At 47.5% G+C, this 17,550-nt stretch overlaps 1 protein-coding gene and 1 long non-coding RNA gene across 2 annotated transcripts in view; one reads left to right on the top strand and one right to left on the bottom strand.

The window, feature by feature from the left end:
• The window catches only part of SLC14A2 (solute carrier family 14 member 2), a 52,939-nt gene that overhangs the window by 28,897 nt on the left and 6,492 nt on the right, over positions 1–17,550 (top strand). Inside the window, exons 10-15 of the mRNA XM_047086372.1 lie at positions 9,882–10,004; positions 11,656–11,738; positions 12,455–12,614; positions 13,343–13,532; positions 13,886–14,014; positions 15,103–15,295. Coding sequence (XP_046942328.1) covers positions 9,882–10,004; positions 11,656–11,738; positions 12,455–12,614; positions 13,343–13,532; positions 13,886–14,014; positions 15,103–15,295 — 878 coding nt within the window. The remainder of the gene's footprint in view (positions 1–9,881; positions 10,005–11,655; positions 11,739–12,454; positions 12,615–13,342; positions 13,533–13,885; positions 14,015–15,102; positions 15,296–17,550) is intronic.
• Positions 5,125–15,340, bottom strand: LOC124517118 (uncharacterized). The gene is made up of 2 exons (XR_006963305.1): positions 14,997–15,340; positions 5,125–5,319 (listed from the first exon to the last, which is right to left on the bottom strand). It is a non-coding gene; the product is annotated as an uncharacterized LOC124517118 (long non-coding RNA).

Genomic DNA, 17,550 nt, shown 5'->3' with positions numbered 1-17,550 from the left:
TTAGCTGAAAAATTGTATGTTTCATTTCAGAAAATCTTAGGGATGGGGACCAAACTTCAATATCCATGTATGTTTATATTGTTTTGTTGTTGTGCCCAAGGCTACTTGCCAATTTTCATGAGCCAAGGCCCTAGAAATTCTGCCTTATGGTCTGACCTCATTCACTCATTCATCCAGAAGACATGTATGAGGAACTATTAATATGTTACTCAGGTCTCTACTTGACAACAAACCAGGAAAGAATCAACCCAGCTCCTGCCTTCAAGGAATTCATTTTATGGGAATTTGCCTGGCCAGGTGAATAGTCTCACCTGAGGTGATGATGAGGATAACACCACAGATTGCCTAAGTCACGTAAGTTCACAGCACCAGTTTCATTATTTTGAGTGAATTATCTGGTTAGATTGGTCTTCTGTCCAGGAAAAGTATCAAGAAAGAAGGTAAGGGTCCCAAGAAGATTTCTATGCCTTGTCTCTTGTCCTCTATCTTGCCATTAGCTGATGCCCAAACATTCCTAGCCATCCCCTCAGGTCAGGACTTTGAACCTGTTAAAATATAAACAATCCCGGGAAGGTAACATAATAAGCATGATCAATCATTTGCATCTTAAGTTGAAGGAGTCACTTCTGAGAATAGGTTGGATGGAAAAGGAGGGGAAAGTAGGAAAAAAGTGGGTAGCATACTCTGAGAGAGTCTTTGGCAATGGAGGACATGCTAGGTGAGGCCAAGCTGGGTGAATGAGGTCTGAAGCCCCCTTATTTCATCAGAAATGAGGATGACACTGTTATATTTGGCTTGGAGAAGAAAAGAAATGGCTAGGGCCATGGCTATCTGCAGTATGAGGTAATGCACATGGAAGAAGTCAGCTTACTCAGCATTACTTTAGAGGGTAGAACAAGGACAACTAAGTGGGAATGACAAGCAGGCAGACTTTGAATCAATGGATAAGGGTGCTTTTTCTCAATGCAAGTTGTCTGAGAAATAGTCCTGTGAGACCCTGAGTTCCCTGCTTTGGCAATACAAGAACAAAGGCAGTACTAGACGCCTGTTGGGGATGCTTGCTTTGGGTGGGGGTAGACCAGATGACAATGTAGCCTCTCTCTTCCAACAATAGTTTCTGTGATATTCTGGCCCTGGATTCCTATAGAGGAATGAGAAAGAAGCATCACTGAGATGACAAAAAGTTAAGAATATGGAGATCAAATGTACCAAAAGCACACCATTGTTGCCTTTACAGATTTTCCTATAGCTTGGCCTTTAGCCACTTGGTTAGTTTACCAAAATACTCAACATGGTTGCTTGTGCAGATGCAAGTTAAGGGGCCAACATCAGCCAACTATGCCTTGTCCTTGAATTACTGTCCCCTATCACTCTCCCCTCTCGGGGAGTTCTTCTTTGGGTCAATCTTCTAAGATCTGCCCATTTGGAAACTCAAATCTTCATGGCCTGCATTTGTAGTTACATCAAACCCATGTGCCCCAGTTTGTTTATGCTTCCTATATGAGTCTGAGCTTTGTTTCCTTGGGTCATAAAGGTTGTGAGAGTCTGGGGGTAGCTATAATCCAAACTAGTTAGGAGTTGGCAATTTCAGTGTGGGTATGCTTTCTACTCAATAAACCACAGTTTCATTTGGCAACTTGAAAGGCATTCACTTTTTATGTGAAACTGTTTTACTTGCCTGGCTTTTCCCGCCTCTTGCCATTCAAAGAAGATAGAAGAATCCATAGGGAACACTTCTGTCCCTAGTGAAACCAGAATTGCAAGACTCCAAGGAGAGAGATGAGGAATTGCTAAAAAAAAAAAAAAAAAAAAAAAAAAAAAAAAAAAAAAAAAAGTCTTTCTTACTCTCTGTAAATAGATAAGTAGGAGCCCCCAGCCCCTTCCTACAGCTGAATGGGCTGCTGGAACAGAATTAAGTAAAGGAAGTTGCTCTTTGGAGACCATCTAACTCAGCATGCATTTATTCCACCTAAACTCTGGCCTATTCTGGAAAAATCTGACCTCCCCAAGTTTAGCCCCTAGTAGTCAGTGCATCCCTCCTCCCTTTACAAGATTGGAAATGTGGAGTTGAAGGGACCCATGAGATCTGTGAAGAAAACTTTGTTCTGATGTGAATTCTGATTGAGGCTTTAAGGAAATAATCTGTAGAGATAGACAGATGTCTTGGGGAGCCGTGGTATCTGAGCTGCAGCCTTCAGTAAGATCTCTCTGGGACAAGATTCCATCTTGATCTTCTGTCTCACAGGACAGCACTTGATTGCCCCACCCTTAGTGTGTATGACATATACTCTACATGTCTAAGTTGCCCGTGGGCTGCATGTGAGCTTGTGAATGGCTCCTCAGAATTATTTCCTGTCTTTTCACACCAGTTACATGTTGTGCTCAGATGGCATATTTCCTGTCACTTCTAGGGCGGATGGATGCTTAGGGGTCTGGAGGGACTACACCATAAGAAGTTCAGGAACCCTCAGGAAAGACCAGAGCAAGAGGATAACAGATACGACATGCAGGGCTGAGCCAAGGACTGCCAGCTGGGGAACAAGGAAAAGTGTCATTGGCAGACATCCATGGGCCCTGAGCTAGCAATACCAAAGTAGGGACCCTATGCAGGGGACTGATCTCTAGTCAGCTCCACACCTGTCCCTGGAATGTTGGGCCCTCCAGCTCCTCCCCCCTTTGTTTGCTTTCCTTCTTCAGAAGGATCTCCGTGATCAGGACCCCTCTTTGGCAGTTCTAAAACACCTGGCATGGTGGGAAGGGGGCCTTTGACGTCAGTGGGGAGATTGTCTACTCAGGTGTAGCTAATTTCCTCAGTGTGAGGTTTTATTTCTAAACCTGGGTAGGCCGCCTCACACCCCATCACTGACAGAGTATGTGTGTGTGTGCATGGTAGGGGTGCAGCAGGGGGAGATACACAAACCTGGGGCTGGCTGGGGAGGGGGTGGGGGGGAGTGATGCTTGACCCATCATACCACAAAGCCAAACAAAACATGTTTAGATTGGGCCCCCCTCCTCAAACTCCAGCCCACCAGACCCCACAGCCCTATGGGATGTGGGAGGGCCATCTTTCCTAATATATAGACCTCAAGTCCTTTCTGGAGGCAGGAGTTAGGTCATGCCCTTCTTGCTCTGAGAGGGTCTCATGGTGAGTCCCTGGGACCCCCATCAGGAAAAGTCAGAAGGAGAACAGGTCTGAAATTTTCCACAGAACCAGAAGGACAGCATCTATTATTGGACTATGCAGAAATTTCCATCAAGATGCTGATGGCAATACTGTTCCCCAGCGTGTGCCCTGCCTATATGGGGAGTTAAGGGAGTTTATTGAGGTTGGAAGGCAATTGGCCCCCTGAGAAGACAACACTTAGATGATTACTTTAAAGGCAAGTGCTAGAGCAAATTTCTAATGAAAGGAGTAATTTAGGAAGGACAGGGAAGCTCCTACTACACAATCCCCCGCTCTGCCCCTTTAAAGGAAACCTGCCTGATCAAAGCAGGTGGGAGAACCATGGTAGCCAGAGCCAGTCCTCCTCAGGGTGTGTAGAAGGTAATCTTTTGTCAGGAAGGCCAGTGTGAGAGCAAGCTGCAAAAAGAAGATTTGTCTTTCCTCTCCCTCCTCCTCCATGATACCCTTTCTCAACTGGAAGACGTGTGCCAGGCATAGGATCAGGGAATGTAAAGTGAACTTACAGAGGACCAGCAAGAGGATGGGCAGAAGGGATCCAGGAAGCAAAGGGCTTTGGGTTTAGGGGAAAGTCCAGCATCCGGAGTTGAGGACCAGAAACGCCACTCAGTCTGAAAGAAGCTTCTTGCCACATCCCAATGGTCTAGATTCCTCCAACCCTGTGCAGAACGTCAAAAGGAGCCCAGGTAAGAGGTCTTGTGGGAGAGAACTGAACCGTAGGTCCCCTCACCCCCACCCCAGCCAACAAGACCATCTGACTTTTCAAAGGAAGAGACAAAAAAAGAAAGGCTGATCTCTTTATCCCTTTCTTCTGTTGGGCTGTGGTGTCTGGGGAAGCTAGTCCTGAGATGGGAATGTTACTAAGTATTCTAAAGAGAGTTTAGATTCTGGAAGCTTCTAGCTGAAAGAGCTATTAAATAGGTATAGTTCAAAGCCCTTACTTTATAGATAAGGAAACCATGGTTAGTCCAAAGACCTGTCCAGATGATAAAAGAGCCTGGAAAAAAGTCCAGGGGTCCCAACTCACACGTCATGTGGTGATGGAACCTGGTTAATCCATCCACCTTCAATCCCCTTACTGAACTAGCTGCCCACTGGGTAAGCCTTCACACTATTTGTTATCCTTTCCACAATTTTGTGACCCATGGCTCTGACATCAGTGTGGTTCCTGGGGCAGCACCATGTGGACTTGAACTGTGGGAAGCTAATGCAGTAAATTTGAAAACTTCCTTCCCAGGCATCACTACCTGCTGTTTCCAGGGTGGAGGTACCTGGTCCAGGCATCTTGGCCCCTCTCCTCAGTACCCCTTCCTCAGACATGCCAATAGAACTAGACAATCTCAGTATATACAAACATCGTAACATCCCAACTTAACCTGTACCTCTGGTGCTCCTCTCTTACACAGCCATCTTAGATTACTGTAGACATATTATGTGTAGTACAGAGAGTGAGTGTTTCTGCAAGACAGATAGCCACCCCATAAGGAAGATTCCAGGATATTGAAGTTGTCTTATCAGAGAATGGACAACCTTGTAAAGCATGCAATCTCCTCCAAAACTGGCACCAAAGGATGTGAGCTTTTGTGACCTTGCTGAGGGAAGGCTATCCTGTGAGGCTTGAAGATGCCTGTGGCCAGGCCTCTCTGCTAGCTGTCAACACCATAGCCTTGATATACCCCTTCTCTCAAACTTGTACAGCATCGACACCTTCCTTGAAGGCTAGAGGGAGAAAATTAGTTTACTCTCAAGTGCCAACTCTAAATAATTAGTATTGGTTGTCTGAGAATTGTGTTAAAAAGGAGTCTGAGGCTGTTTGGGGAACATATTGAGAGAGACTGCTATGACTAATTAGCTATGTCTGCCATAGATAATGGAGAGAAGGGAGGCAGAGGAAAGAGGATGTGGGGCAAGGGGTATGGAAACACCGCTACCAGAGAAGAAGCTGGTGTACAATGGCCCAGAACTTTCCCTGGCCTTTTATTTGGTGTCACAGATGGAATGATACACAGGTGGGTTTGGAGTGGGGGGTTGGGGGGTAACTCTTATTTTGGGAGGAGTAACAAATGGATCTTGATGGTAGGTTCCAGATGTTCCATATGTTGGACATTGTAAGTGATGTGTGGATGGCATCGATCCACCTGCAGGAGACAGTAACACCTGTTCAAAATCTGAGGAAGACAACTTGTAGAAATAATTTCGGCGTGGGCCTGCTTGATTAAAGATTGACTTTCAGTAAGATGGACTAGATCAGTTTTCATCCTCTGAACGATGTCATACATGGTTTGGGTTTGCTCGGTTCCTCTCAAAGAAATTCCAATAGGCTTCAAAATTGTATTTGACAGCCTCCTCTACAAATTCTTTTTTAACCCTGGTATTTGAATGGTTGACATTTTCTGTACGTTCGACGTCAGTAGAGGCATAAGTACTATGGGACACTGCTCTCCAGAAAGTGTTTCTGAACAAATACTGTGGCTCATAACTGTTCTTTCCTTGTGTGAGTCAATGGGAGGAAAGCATTGCTGGACTCTTGCCCATAAAAACACAGGATGGTGGCAATCCTCGAGGGCGGACACAGTGCCCCTGAAATGGCAGTGCGAAGCTACATGCATTGGGATGCTTAATAAAGCTTGTCAGAGCAGGAGAGCCGTGGCTCCTACACAAGGCAGGCAGGCCGAGGAGTTAGTGAGCCGCTAAGGTTTACCCACGGGCTATGAGGGACAGAGCTTTCCAACCGTGTACAGCAGAGCACACAGAGCTGGGCTGGCAGAGCAACCACTGGCCCCCCGAGGGGCCAGGTGGGCCTGGTGGGGCCGGAGTCCGAGGGCCTACGCCCTCTGGCCATAAACAACATTATCTATTTACTGCACCGTGCCACACACTATTTTCTATGTGTGCCATGATGTTAGGGGCAGAAAAAGTGAGTTATGAACAAAATTGCTCTTGGGCTATAGAACACCCAGCCCCACCTCTGAACCACTTAGGGCTTTGTGGCCACCCAGAAGGAACCTGTGGAACATGCCGGTTATTGAAAACAAATCCTATCAAGCATGATCTCTGTCTTCAGTGACCTGTTTCTTTCTCTGTAATTAACCGGGTTCTTCCAGCCACTCTCACAGTATTCCTGGGTTTCTGGTTGGTTGGTCATAGATGGCCAAGCATTGTATCACCATTTATAAACTTCCCTTCTTGTATCCAAGTACCACGGAAAATAATCAGCTCTTACCCTGTGACCTGCAAAGCCCTACACAACTCAGCTATTACCTCTGTCAACCAATGAAAAAGACTCTCACCTTTATTTCAATATTTATCAAGCATTTAACAATTATGACGAGACGTATTATTCTTAAAAATAGTTCACACCCTGAAATATCCAATGATTGTTTGTTATACCATTCAGAGACTAAAATGTGTAGTATAATTACCCCTCATCAATTTATTCAGCAAATGCTTCTGAGTGCCTACAGAATACCAGGCTTATGGTAGGTGCTGGGGGAGCCGAGACAATCAGGTATAACCCAGGCTTCCAAGGACCTCACCATCCTGTGAAGGTGACAGACAAGAGCACATAATTGACGCTTGACAAGGTAAGAGTCAGTGCAGGCAGGTATAAAATGCCAGGTGTGCACTGGGACCAGGAGCCCTTCTGACTGAAGGAGGCAGAGGGTCATGTGCCATCCGAGGGACGTGGCCTCACTGAAAAGGTATCTGATATGTGAGCCCTGCAAAAATGTTTCCCAGAGCCTTTTGTCTTATCTTCATAACAATATGAGATCGAAATGGAGGGTACCCCTCCAAAATATCTGCCATAGTTCTATAGATTGAGTTTGCAAGGGCTGCCTATGGCATCTACACATTTCTTTCTGAGAGCCATGCCTGCATTGGAGAAACTGTCAATGAAAAACGCCATGCAGAGATGAGTGAGCCTGGTTCCTGGCCAGTGTTACTGTTGTTTTCTTTGTATCCCCCACCACATCAATGGAACATTTATTTTTGGAACAGTTGATAGATGTGTTCATGATATTCTTGAAATCGCCTTTATCCATTATGAAAGTCCTGGGAATCTGACCCAAAAGCAGCAGTAAACTGCTATCCCCTTATCTTTAAGTATTTTCACAGCCGCGGGAAATGTGTTACTTTATCTCCAGTCTTCTTGGTGGCAATGTTCCCGCTTTTCTTTCTCAACTGTTATCCAGCACAGCCAGAGGGGCCACTGCCCTCCACAGCACCTCCAGAGGTGCTGGAGGTGGAGCCCAGCACCCCAGTAATACCCGTGTGAGACCCAGAGCCAACCCTGTGTCGGGCCATATGTGATGCCTCCTCCCCAGCTCACCCCAAATAAAGACCAAAATAAGTTGCCAAGGGAAGGAAAGATACTTCTTGTTTTTGCTTTTTGTGGCTGGGACATCAACGCTAGGAACACATAGTAATATGGGCCCTGCCCCACTTTCCTGGGACCTAAGCAGGTAGCAGAATCTGGGAGGCTAAAAATGAAGGGCCAGGGCATGAAAGGTGAGCCAGACCTTCTGCAGCCATTTTTAGAGCCTCAAATCGGGTGTCAGGAGAGCTGGGAGCAACTCCTGGCTGTGCTATGATTAATGAACGGTGTGACTTTGGTAAGTTGATATTTCTGGACACAGGAGGTAGAGTGTGATCTTGAAACTCCATGCAATTCTCGGTCTAGGAGGCTAAGGTAAAATATTCCTCCGCCCAGGAGTGGCTGGGGCAGCTGACACTCCACATATAAGAAACGAGAAGCAATGGGCCAGCAGAAGGGCCCTTCTAGCCTGGCAGATGCACACTTGGGATGGGTGCTCTGGGAGAATGCCCCACTTTATCAGGTGATGTATGATACCCCCTTGTCCCTTGGTGCAAAACCTGTCTGCACAGGTGTCCTATAGCAGGCTTATGTTCCAGGTGTATCTCAAGCATGGGATCGGGGTTGGGGCGGGGGGGCTTCTCCAGCATGGGAAGTTATGGCCCGATGCTGACCCACAGACAGGATGCTGAAATAGTTTCTTCCCCACCCTGAGCCTAGAGGAAATGGACATGGTTGCATGTTTTACCTTTGAATCTGAGAAGATAGACAAAACCCCTCTCCTTGCTCATATGTGTCCCACATACTCTCTGATTGTTGGTCTTGCTATATTCTAAGCTTTGCTAAAGCCATTTTTATCTGAGAAGTGTGATCTAGACCAGTTTTTCAACTTCAGTGTGCACGCAAGTTAGCTGGGGATCTGGTTTAAAAAAGATTCCAAGTCGGTCAGTCTGAGATGGGACCCAAGAGTCTGCATTTGATGTCCGTGGAGCTGGCCCACAAACCAGACTCTGAGCAACAAAATGCAGAGGAAAGGGTTGGGGGCTGAGAGTCACATAGCTCACTGTTTGTAGGTAAGCTTCAGAAACCATGCTGAGCCTCAGTTTTCCAGTTTGTGCAGATAACAATGCCCAGGTGCTATTCCAAACCACTAAGTCATCTAACTCTAGAGTCCACTGGAGCTGCAAGCAGAAAGTGTTAAGGGGTGCCTAGGTGGCTTAGTTGGCTAAGCGCGACTTTGGCCTGGGTCCAGATCTTGTGGTTCGTGGGTTTGAGCCCCATGTTGGGCTCTGTGCTGACATCTCAGAGCCTAGAGCCATTTCAGATTCTGTGTCTCCCTCTATCTCTGCCCCTCCCCTGTTAGCACTCTGTCTCTCTCTCTCTCTCAAAAATAAGTAAACATTAAAAAAAATGTTAAAGAATGTGTTAAAGCTGCATACTTGGGGACCACCAAATACTCCAGCTGATCAGTGTGGGGTGGGCACAGGAACGAGCATCCCAGCAAGCCGCCAGGGCGACTTGATGGTGTCGATTCTCAGACCCAGCTTTGAGAAACCCTGTCCCAAGTGAGCGTGCTGTGCTCCCCCATGTGTGGAAATCTGAAATAGTAAAGTTCAGCAGAGGGTTTATTGTAGCTGGTCATAGCCCCAGACCCTTACCTCCCCATAGACTCATGCTTGTCAAACTTTAATGTACACAGAAACAGCTGGGGAATCTTGTTGAAGTAGACTCTGATTCTGACAGTCCAGTGGAACCTGAGATTCTGCATTTATAACATGCTCCCAGATGAGTTTGATGATGCTGATCCCAGGACCACATTTTGAGTAAGAAGAACCCACATTAGTGATTCTCAACCCAAGCTACTCACTGGAGCTATCTTTTAAATAAAATGGGCATTTAAAAACTTTAATTTTTTAAATTGGTCCGGGATAGGGTTCCTGCATCTTTTAAAGCAGCTGGTGGTTCCAAAGGGCCGCCAAGATTGAGGAGCTGCCACACACACCCCCTGCCACAGATGGCGGACCAGGCACTGGCTGAAGGGCAGAAACGGCAGCCAGCTCAGGTCCACCATCCACGCTGGCCAAGGCCCGGTTAAGTAGGTCTTAGGGTAGTTTCTTGCTGGAGTAATAAGGCAGACTGGCTCTTGACATGTCTATGGTCTGTGATATGGTTTCTGCGGGGAAAGGAAGTGGATGTTTTAGCGGGAGGAAGGGGGGAAGATGCTGCTTGCATCCAATGCACCAGTGTGATTACTACTGCAGCTTCAGAGCACACCGCGCCTGCCTTTCCAGCTTCTGCACGTGATTTTCCCTGCGCTGCCTGCCTGGCTCTTACAGGGTACGGGCCAGGGCAGACACCGACCTGTCTTATTTTGCCCCTGGCCAGGTGTTGGTGGGGAGCAGACAGCCACAACCAGCCCAAGGGCCGATGAGGGCTCAGAAGCCGTGCCCCCCAAGCCCAGGAGCGTGTTCCACATCGAGTGGTCATCCATTCGGAGAAGGAGCAAAGGTGTGCACTGCCTCCTCCTTGCTTTCGGGTCCTCAATTTACTCATCTCTAGAATGGGGACCATGGCAGTACCTACTTCATAGGGTAGTAGGGAGAGACATGAGGACCAGGCTCATTCTTACCACACCCAACCTCTGACCACAGCCATGACCCCAGTGTCTATACCCTCCCAGGAACAGGGGGATGCTGGAACTGGGACAGGCAGCCGACTCTATAGGCCTTGACTACGTATTGGAATCACCTGCATCCCATCCCTGGCGACACCAATCTAATTTGTCTGGGGATTAGCCAGGGTGGGCATAAGGATCTCTCAAAGCTCCCCATGAGATTCTAATTTCTGCCAAGCCACAAACTACTGATGACCTACAGGACTAGAGGTGAAAAGTTTTTATCTACAGCAGCGGTCAAGATATCAAGGCCAAGGAAACGGAGAGCCACAGAGGGAAGGGGGCTCCCAAAGGCCAAGAGGGGAAGGTCCAGAGGGCAGCCAAAAATGAGCAGGTGGGGAAGCCAGGGAGGAGTCAGGGGAAGCGGGGGTACAAGGAGTCTTCCCCAATCAGATTCAAAGGCAGCCACGTGAAGAGCCAGGGCAGAGGGCCAATCTAATTTTGCCCCTTAAATCTCAGGGAGGGGACCCAACTTGCCCAGAGTCACACAGCTGGCAAGGGACAAAGTGGGGGAGGACCTGTTAGTGTCCTTTTTACAAACCGCGTGCTTCCCAGAAGCTGCATTAGTGATATTCTTGCATTTGCACTTGCGCATCTAGGCCTCGTTGTTTCTCACCAAAAGTGGCCATCCCAGAGACACAGGCCTGGGGTGGTGTGGGAAAACATCACACAAGATGGAGAGGGCATTGAGCTAGCTCGAGGACCCTGTAGCCTGGGGGTTTGTATTTGACAGGTGCCACTAGCATGTCAAGGAAGACTGTGTGGCTTTCTTCTAACAATCCCCCTCCAAACATCCTCTATCACTGTGGTTGGGGGCCGAGGGGGCGGGGAGCACTAGCAGAGTGTGCAAAGGAAACTGAGATATGGGTTTCGTGGGAATTGCTCAACAGAAGACAGAGAGGGGCTTCACACACAAGCAGCAGGTCCATCAGGGTGCCGTGCACCTGGCCTCAACGTCTAGAGGAGTTTTCTTTGCTCCCACCCTTTCTTTCAAAGATTCCAAAATTAGTTTGTTTCTTCTGCATAGTGTAACTTCCCAAAAACACTGTTATTTGCAGCCCCTGCCCTTTCAAAAGTGGGCACATGGTGCCATTGATGCATCCTTCTAGTGCTTAGGTTCCCTGAAAGCTCATGAATTCAGTGGGAATGGTCCCTTCAGTCTGAAAATACAGGGTGTTGAGCCCAGCCTGCCATTCTCACACTTGACCACAAGAGGGAACCAAAGCACCAAGACCGAAACACTCAAGTCTCGGAACTCCCTAAATTCCTGTATAAAGTGTCCTGCTTACATGGGAATGTACATTTTTTACCCAAAGTGAGAACCCAAATGCGTTCTTGACCAGTAAAACGAAAAGGGGTCTTCCAGCTGCAAGATAACAACAGTTCTGGGCTTCCTCAAGTGGAGTAGGAAAACTGTAAGAATTTGCTGCTAATACGCCAGGCTAGAGGTGTCCTAATTGATGATGTGCTTTCTTTCAACTCCAGTGTTTGGAAAAGGCGAACACCAGGAGAGGCAAACCAAAGACCCTTTTCCCTATCAGTACCGGAAGCCCACGGTTGAATTGCTGGTGAGTAAAGAGTGGCCTGAATCGGGCAGGGTCCTACAGACACAGAACCTGCAGCAGATTAGGGAGAGAGGGCCAGAAAAGATGTCTCTTGAATTCATATTTCCAGAAACATAATTACCTGGGATAAAAATGTCTATTTTTCATAGTCTACTTTATAAAATTTCATATCCCTTTTATTTGAATTAGTTATCTGTCTTCTCTAAATCTGGCATTCAAGCATTTGGGAAACAAGCTGGTACCAATTTTCAAAAACAGAATCTTTATATGTTTAATTTTATGGACAGTTAAATTTTAAAGACTAGACATGTTGGGGGGTGTGGAATAAGGAATAAGTTCACCTGGAAAGAGTGTGGTATAGTAGAAGTAATGGTTTAAATAAAGAGTCTAAAGATCTGTGATTAAATATCAATTCTGCTGTTTGACCTTGACCTTTGCCAATGAGAACCTTCCATCCATGCCCTAGGCCTCACCCATAGAATGAGGATAAATACAGTATCCTGTTGTACTGCAAGGTTGTTGGCCATATTAAGTGAGGTAACATGTCAAACAAGAAAAAAGGTGTTCTAGTCTACAGAAACACGGAGATGATTAAATAGCAATTTCTCTAAATAGCAAATGAAAATATTAGCTTGGCCCCAGAGCCAGCACAAGTGTCGCTTCTCAGGGTGAGAAACACAGGATGTGGGAGTGTCTTTCTGTCTCTTGTCCCCGGGCAGGATCTAGACACCATGGAGGAGAACACTGAGATAAAGGTGGAAGCGAACGTTTCCAAGACTTCCTGGATTCAGAGTCACATGGCCACCAGTGGGAAGAGGGTCAGCAGAGCCCTCAGCTACATCACAGGGGAGATGAAGGAGTGTGGTGAGGGTCTTAAAGGTAAAGGTCCTGGGAGCAAAGCCCTTGACCCTACCCCTAAAGTGTCACTTCCAGCCATCCCCAGAAGGCACAGTGCCTTCTTGATAGACTAGACTGAGTGCCATTTCGGTCTTTTAGAAGGGACAGGGATTTTGCTGGTAGGACACAAATGCAGTCTCTTGGGGTAGAAATACAATACATGTCAGTGTATGAGCTCTCATTTCTGAATGTTAGCAGCTGTGCTCAACAAATATCCCATCAGGGGATGGGCATTTAGGCATGGGATTCTAGAGTCAGCGTTCTAAAAAAGTGCCCACCCTACAGATGACTCTTGGAAGAATTATATCTACTATTCAGATAAGTTCTTTCTAGGAATCTTCCCAGGGCTCAGGCCATGGGTTTGACACCCTCTAGGCAGCAAAAGAATTATCTTTTTGGATATGTCTTCTTGAAAATTCATGCCCCTATCACGGAGACATAGATAGCTCAGGGTACCTTATCCCCACTGCTTGAAAAACAACCTAAAGACCACAACCAGCTGGTGATGGGTCTGAAGAGTTTTCTGGGCAGTCAAACACCCTCTTGGGTTCTTGGTTTACCCTCTTCTGGGGCAGGTGACAGCAGGGGCTGGTGCCCTGTGAACCCACATTGGACATGGAGCTTCCCTGACCCTCCACCCGCCCACTGAAGTCTCCCCCAGGGCCAGCACACCTGAGCATTGACCGACTCCCTGCCCTGGTTCATTTTAGACAAATCCCCAGTGTTCCAGTTCCTTGACTGGGTCCTCCGGGGCACGTCACAGGTGATGTTTGTGAACAACCCCCTCAGTGGCATCCTCATCGTCCTTGGCCTCTTCATCCAGAACCCCTGGTGGGCCATCTCCGGCTGCTTGGGAACTGTTGTGTCCACTTTGACAGCTCTCATCCTGAGCCAGGACAGGTAAGTTCCAGGAGACCCAGGGTCCAAGCATGAAGCCAGAGGTCGCTTCCCGTGGGGACCATTTCCCATCTCCTCACTGCTGGCCTCCAAGCTCAGAAACTCCTCAGATTAAGGACACTAATAACTAAACACAACCATTCCCTGATTATTTGGTAACATCTACACACTGTCCAGGGAAATGCAAAGGGTTGATGTCTTCCCTTCCCATTCCCAGAGGAGCCATCTGCTTGAAGGTGTATATGCAGTCAGGCCCCAGCTGAGGAAAATGTGAGTCAGAAGGAAAACCAAGAAAGCAGTGGCCCTCCTTAGCCCTGGGGAGTCCCCCCTTCACCAGCCCTCCTCCATCCCCCCAGGTCCGCCATCACAGCAGGACTTCACGGCTACAACGGGGTGCTGGTGGGGCTGCTGATGGCTGTGTTCTCAGACAAGGGCAATTACTACTGGTGGCTTCTGTTCCCTGTCATCATTATGTCCATGTCTTGGTAAGTTTGCTCCTAAGGCTGTGGGTGCAGTCAAGGGCTGCCAACCTTTTCATCCCACCTCCCCAGCTGTCTGTCTAAACTCAATTTTAAGGTGGCATTGACTTAGCTTTCACAGAAACATCCACTGGAAATAACTGCTAATGTCATACAGCGACAGCACTGTGCCAGGTGATCTGCAGGCACTCTCATTACCTACCATTCTTGACTCTTTTTTTTTCTTTTAATTTATTTTTGAGAGAGAGAGAATGAGCTGGGGAGGAGCAGAGACAGAGGGAGAGAAAGAGAATCCCAAGCAGGCCCCGTGATGTCAGCACAGAGCCTGATGTGGGGCTTGAACTCACAAACTGTGAGATCATGACCTGAGCCAAAACCAAGAGTCAGATGCTTAACTGATTTAGCCGCCCAGGAGCCCTTCTTTACTCTTTTTTTTAAGACTTAACAGGGTTTCTGGTCCTACTCAACCAGAGGACAGAGAAAGGTGAAGAGCCACCCTACAGCTTCCTGTCAGTTTCTGGAAACCTTCTCATTCCTCCTGCCTCCCCCCCCCCCCCGCCACAACCAGCTTTTTCCTGTCCTTAGAACCCCCTGACCAGACTGAGACAACCTCCTAGGGTGGGCTAAAGGACCAGCCATCAGACAGAGCCCTCACAGGATCAGGGCTCAGCTCCCCTTCTCCTCCAGAAATCATAGGACACTGGATGGAGGCTTGGTACTCTTAGCTGCTCAACAAACATTTGTTGAATGAATGGATGAATGGACGAATGAATGAGACCCCTCTCCCTGGTCACTCCCCCAGCTTGTCCTCTCTCCTCATGCCTGAGCGTGGAGCTATATGACTTATCAAGGAAGTTCTGTGACCCCTTGCCTTAGGTCTTCCCGCTTTCTGAAATGGAGCCTGGGCATCTGCCCCATCACCGTGCCAGGCCCACGGAAGGGGCCAGAGGGAGATCTGCTCAGGGCCAGTCGGGCTCAGAGAACATACCCAGCGGGCTGCTTTTCCTCAGGAAAGTCCAGGGACCCCTCTACTCCTGCTCAGTCTAGTGTCAGGGCCGGAGCTTCTTGAACAGTCTCTTGTGTTTCTGTTGCAGCCCCATCCTCTCCAGTGCCCTGGGCACCATCTTCAGCAAATGGGACCTCCCCGTCTTCACGCTGCCCTTCAACATCGCTGTGACCCTGTACCTGGCAGCCACCGGCCACTACAACCTCTTCTTCCCCACGATGCTGCTGCAGCCTCCATCCTCCGTGCCCAACATCACCTGGTCAGAGGTCCAAGTGCCCTTGGTAGGTAACACAGAAGCCAAGAAGGCAGCGTCTGTCCAAATGCAATGTTAAAGTGGCATTTACTGACTCTGCACATCAGAAGCATCCACAAGTGATGACTATTAACAATCATACCATACAAGGCAGTGGACGTGCAGTATCTCATTAGCCACCATCCTTTTCCTTTCTCTTTCTAGAAGCTAACAAGACTATTTCTGGTGCCACACTGTCATAGCACAGAGGAAAAAACTGAGGCCTGAGGTCACACAGCTAACTAGTGAAGAGCAAAGTCAAGATTAGCACTCTAGGGGCGCCTGGGTGGTTCAGTCGGTTGTGTGTCCGGCTTTGGCTCAGGTCATGATCTCACGGTTTGTGAGTTCGAGTCCCACGTCAGTCTCTATGCTGACAGCTCAGAGCCTGGAGCCTGCTTCGGATTCTGTGTCTCCCTCTCTCTCTGCTCCTCCCCCACTTGTTCTCTCTCTCTCTCTCTCTCAAAAATAAATAAACATTAAAAAAAATTTTTTTTAAAGATTAGCACTCTGGCCTCCTGACTGTTGGAACTGGTTTCTTTCCTTTTTCCTTTTGGAAAAAGTCTTTTTGATGCTTTCTTCCAGTTTTCATTCAACTTACATTCAACTTTCATTGTCTATTTCCTTCCATCAATCTCACTGAACCATTAAAGGCATACATGTCACACAGCCACCTGTGGGCTAAAGTCTCTGTTCCAACCTCCAGAGTTGATTCCATTGGCTTTCCAAGGTCACACCATAAAGTGCAGGTGTTCCTCCATTAAGAAATGTCTATATATCAGAACTTTTAATGTTTTTTATAAGTATTTTGTATATAATGCTGGCCTCTGGAAGTCTTCCAAGATAATTAAGAAGACATTTTGTCTGAGGTTCTCCTGCATTGCATTACACTAAACTACCCCATGGTCTGGGCCCACTCTACAATTTTGTTATTGGCAATTCATCATCTAACCACAAAGCCACTTGGGCTTGTTGAGGACCTTTCAGAAATAATGATGCCTAGTTTCATTTAGCATTTCATAGTACACAACAGCACAGCATGGTAGAAAGGACTGTGCATTTACACTAAGGCACATTATTTAGTAAAAGAAATATTTGTGTTAGTGTTAGCTTCATCCTTGTTGATTCGTGTGTGTGTGTGTAAGAGGACCCTCATGAGCCAGAGGTGAGAAAAGGTTGGCAATTCACTCCGTAGGCTTCCTTTCCATGGTATTTACCCCAGCAACATCTCTTGAAGGCATAATCGCTCTAAACCGTTGGCTCTGAGGAGCTGATGTTAGGAAAGGTAAGTTTAAGACATTTTGCATTCTCTGTGCCACATGTTCAATGGAAAGATATCTAGGCATTTCGTAGAATTGAAAAACAGCTAGGGAATCCTGTACAAATATTTTAGAACCCCCAAGTTCCAAGAAAGAAAAATTCAATTTTTGGCGGTTGCCATTTTAAGAAGTAACTTTCTAGGGGCGCCTGGGTGGCTCAGTCGGTTAAGCATCTGACTTCAGCTCAGCTCATGATCTCACAGTTTGTGAGTTCGAGCCTCGTGTCAGGCAATGTGCTGACAGCTCAGAGCCTGGAGCCTGCTTTGGATTCTGTGTCTCCCTCTCTCTCTGCCCCTCCCCACTCCAGCTCTGTCTCTGTCTCTCTAAAAAATAAACATTAAAAATTTTTTTAACTTTTTGTAAAAGTAACTTTATAGCCAATTAAATGGATTATAATAAGGACTAATATGTTTCGTCTTTTTAACCATTCATGAGAGCCTTGAGTGTTGGGGAAACAAGTAAATGTCAGAGAGTCTAAAACTCCCAACAATGTTGAAACCCCATGAGTTCCTCAGCTCCTTGGCCACTGCAGGGCCCCCTGGAGGGTGTCACCAGCTCAGGACTAAACTGCCCAGCACCACTGCCTCTGTATGAAGCTCTCCCACCTGCCCACCCTGACCCACGTGGTAATGCCAGAGCCCCCACCCTGTTCTCTGTTCCTGGGGTAACAGAAGACGGAGTCTGGAGGGTTAGCCCACTAGGCCAACCCACAGCCCCTTCAGTGTCCTCCTGTGTCCCCACACCCCCAGAGGGCATGGGCTGAGAGAAGAGCTGCCCCCTCCTAATATACGCACACCCTCACCCCAGGACTCTGTTTCTCCTCAGCTCACTGTCTGAGGGGTAAGACATACCCTGGTGTCCCCTGCGTGGCCCAGAGCCCCCTCCCTTATGCACTTTCCTAGCTCAAGGGCCTTTGGCCAACCTTCCA

The sequence above is a fragment of the Lynx rufus genome, unplaced genomic scaffold (genome assembly GCF_022079265.1).
Source record: "Lynx rufus isolate CCGP_SWC_20201006 ecotype Redwood Valley unplaced genomic scaffold, mLynRuf1.p SCAF_20, whole genome shotgun sequence".
Lineage (NCBI taxonomy): Eukaryota > Metazoa > Chordata > Mammalia > Carnivora > Felidae > Lynx > Lynx rufus.
This window is presented reverse-complemented; position numbering and strand designations above follow the sequence as displayed.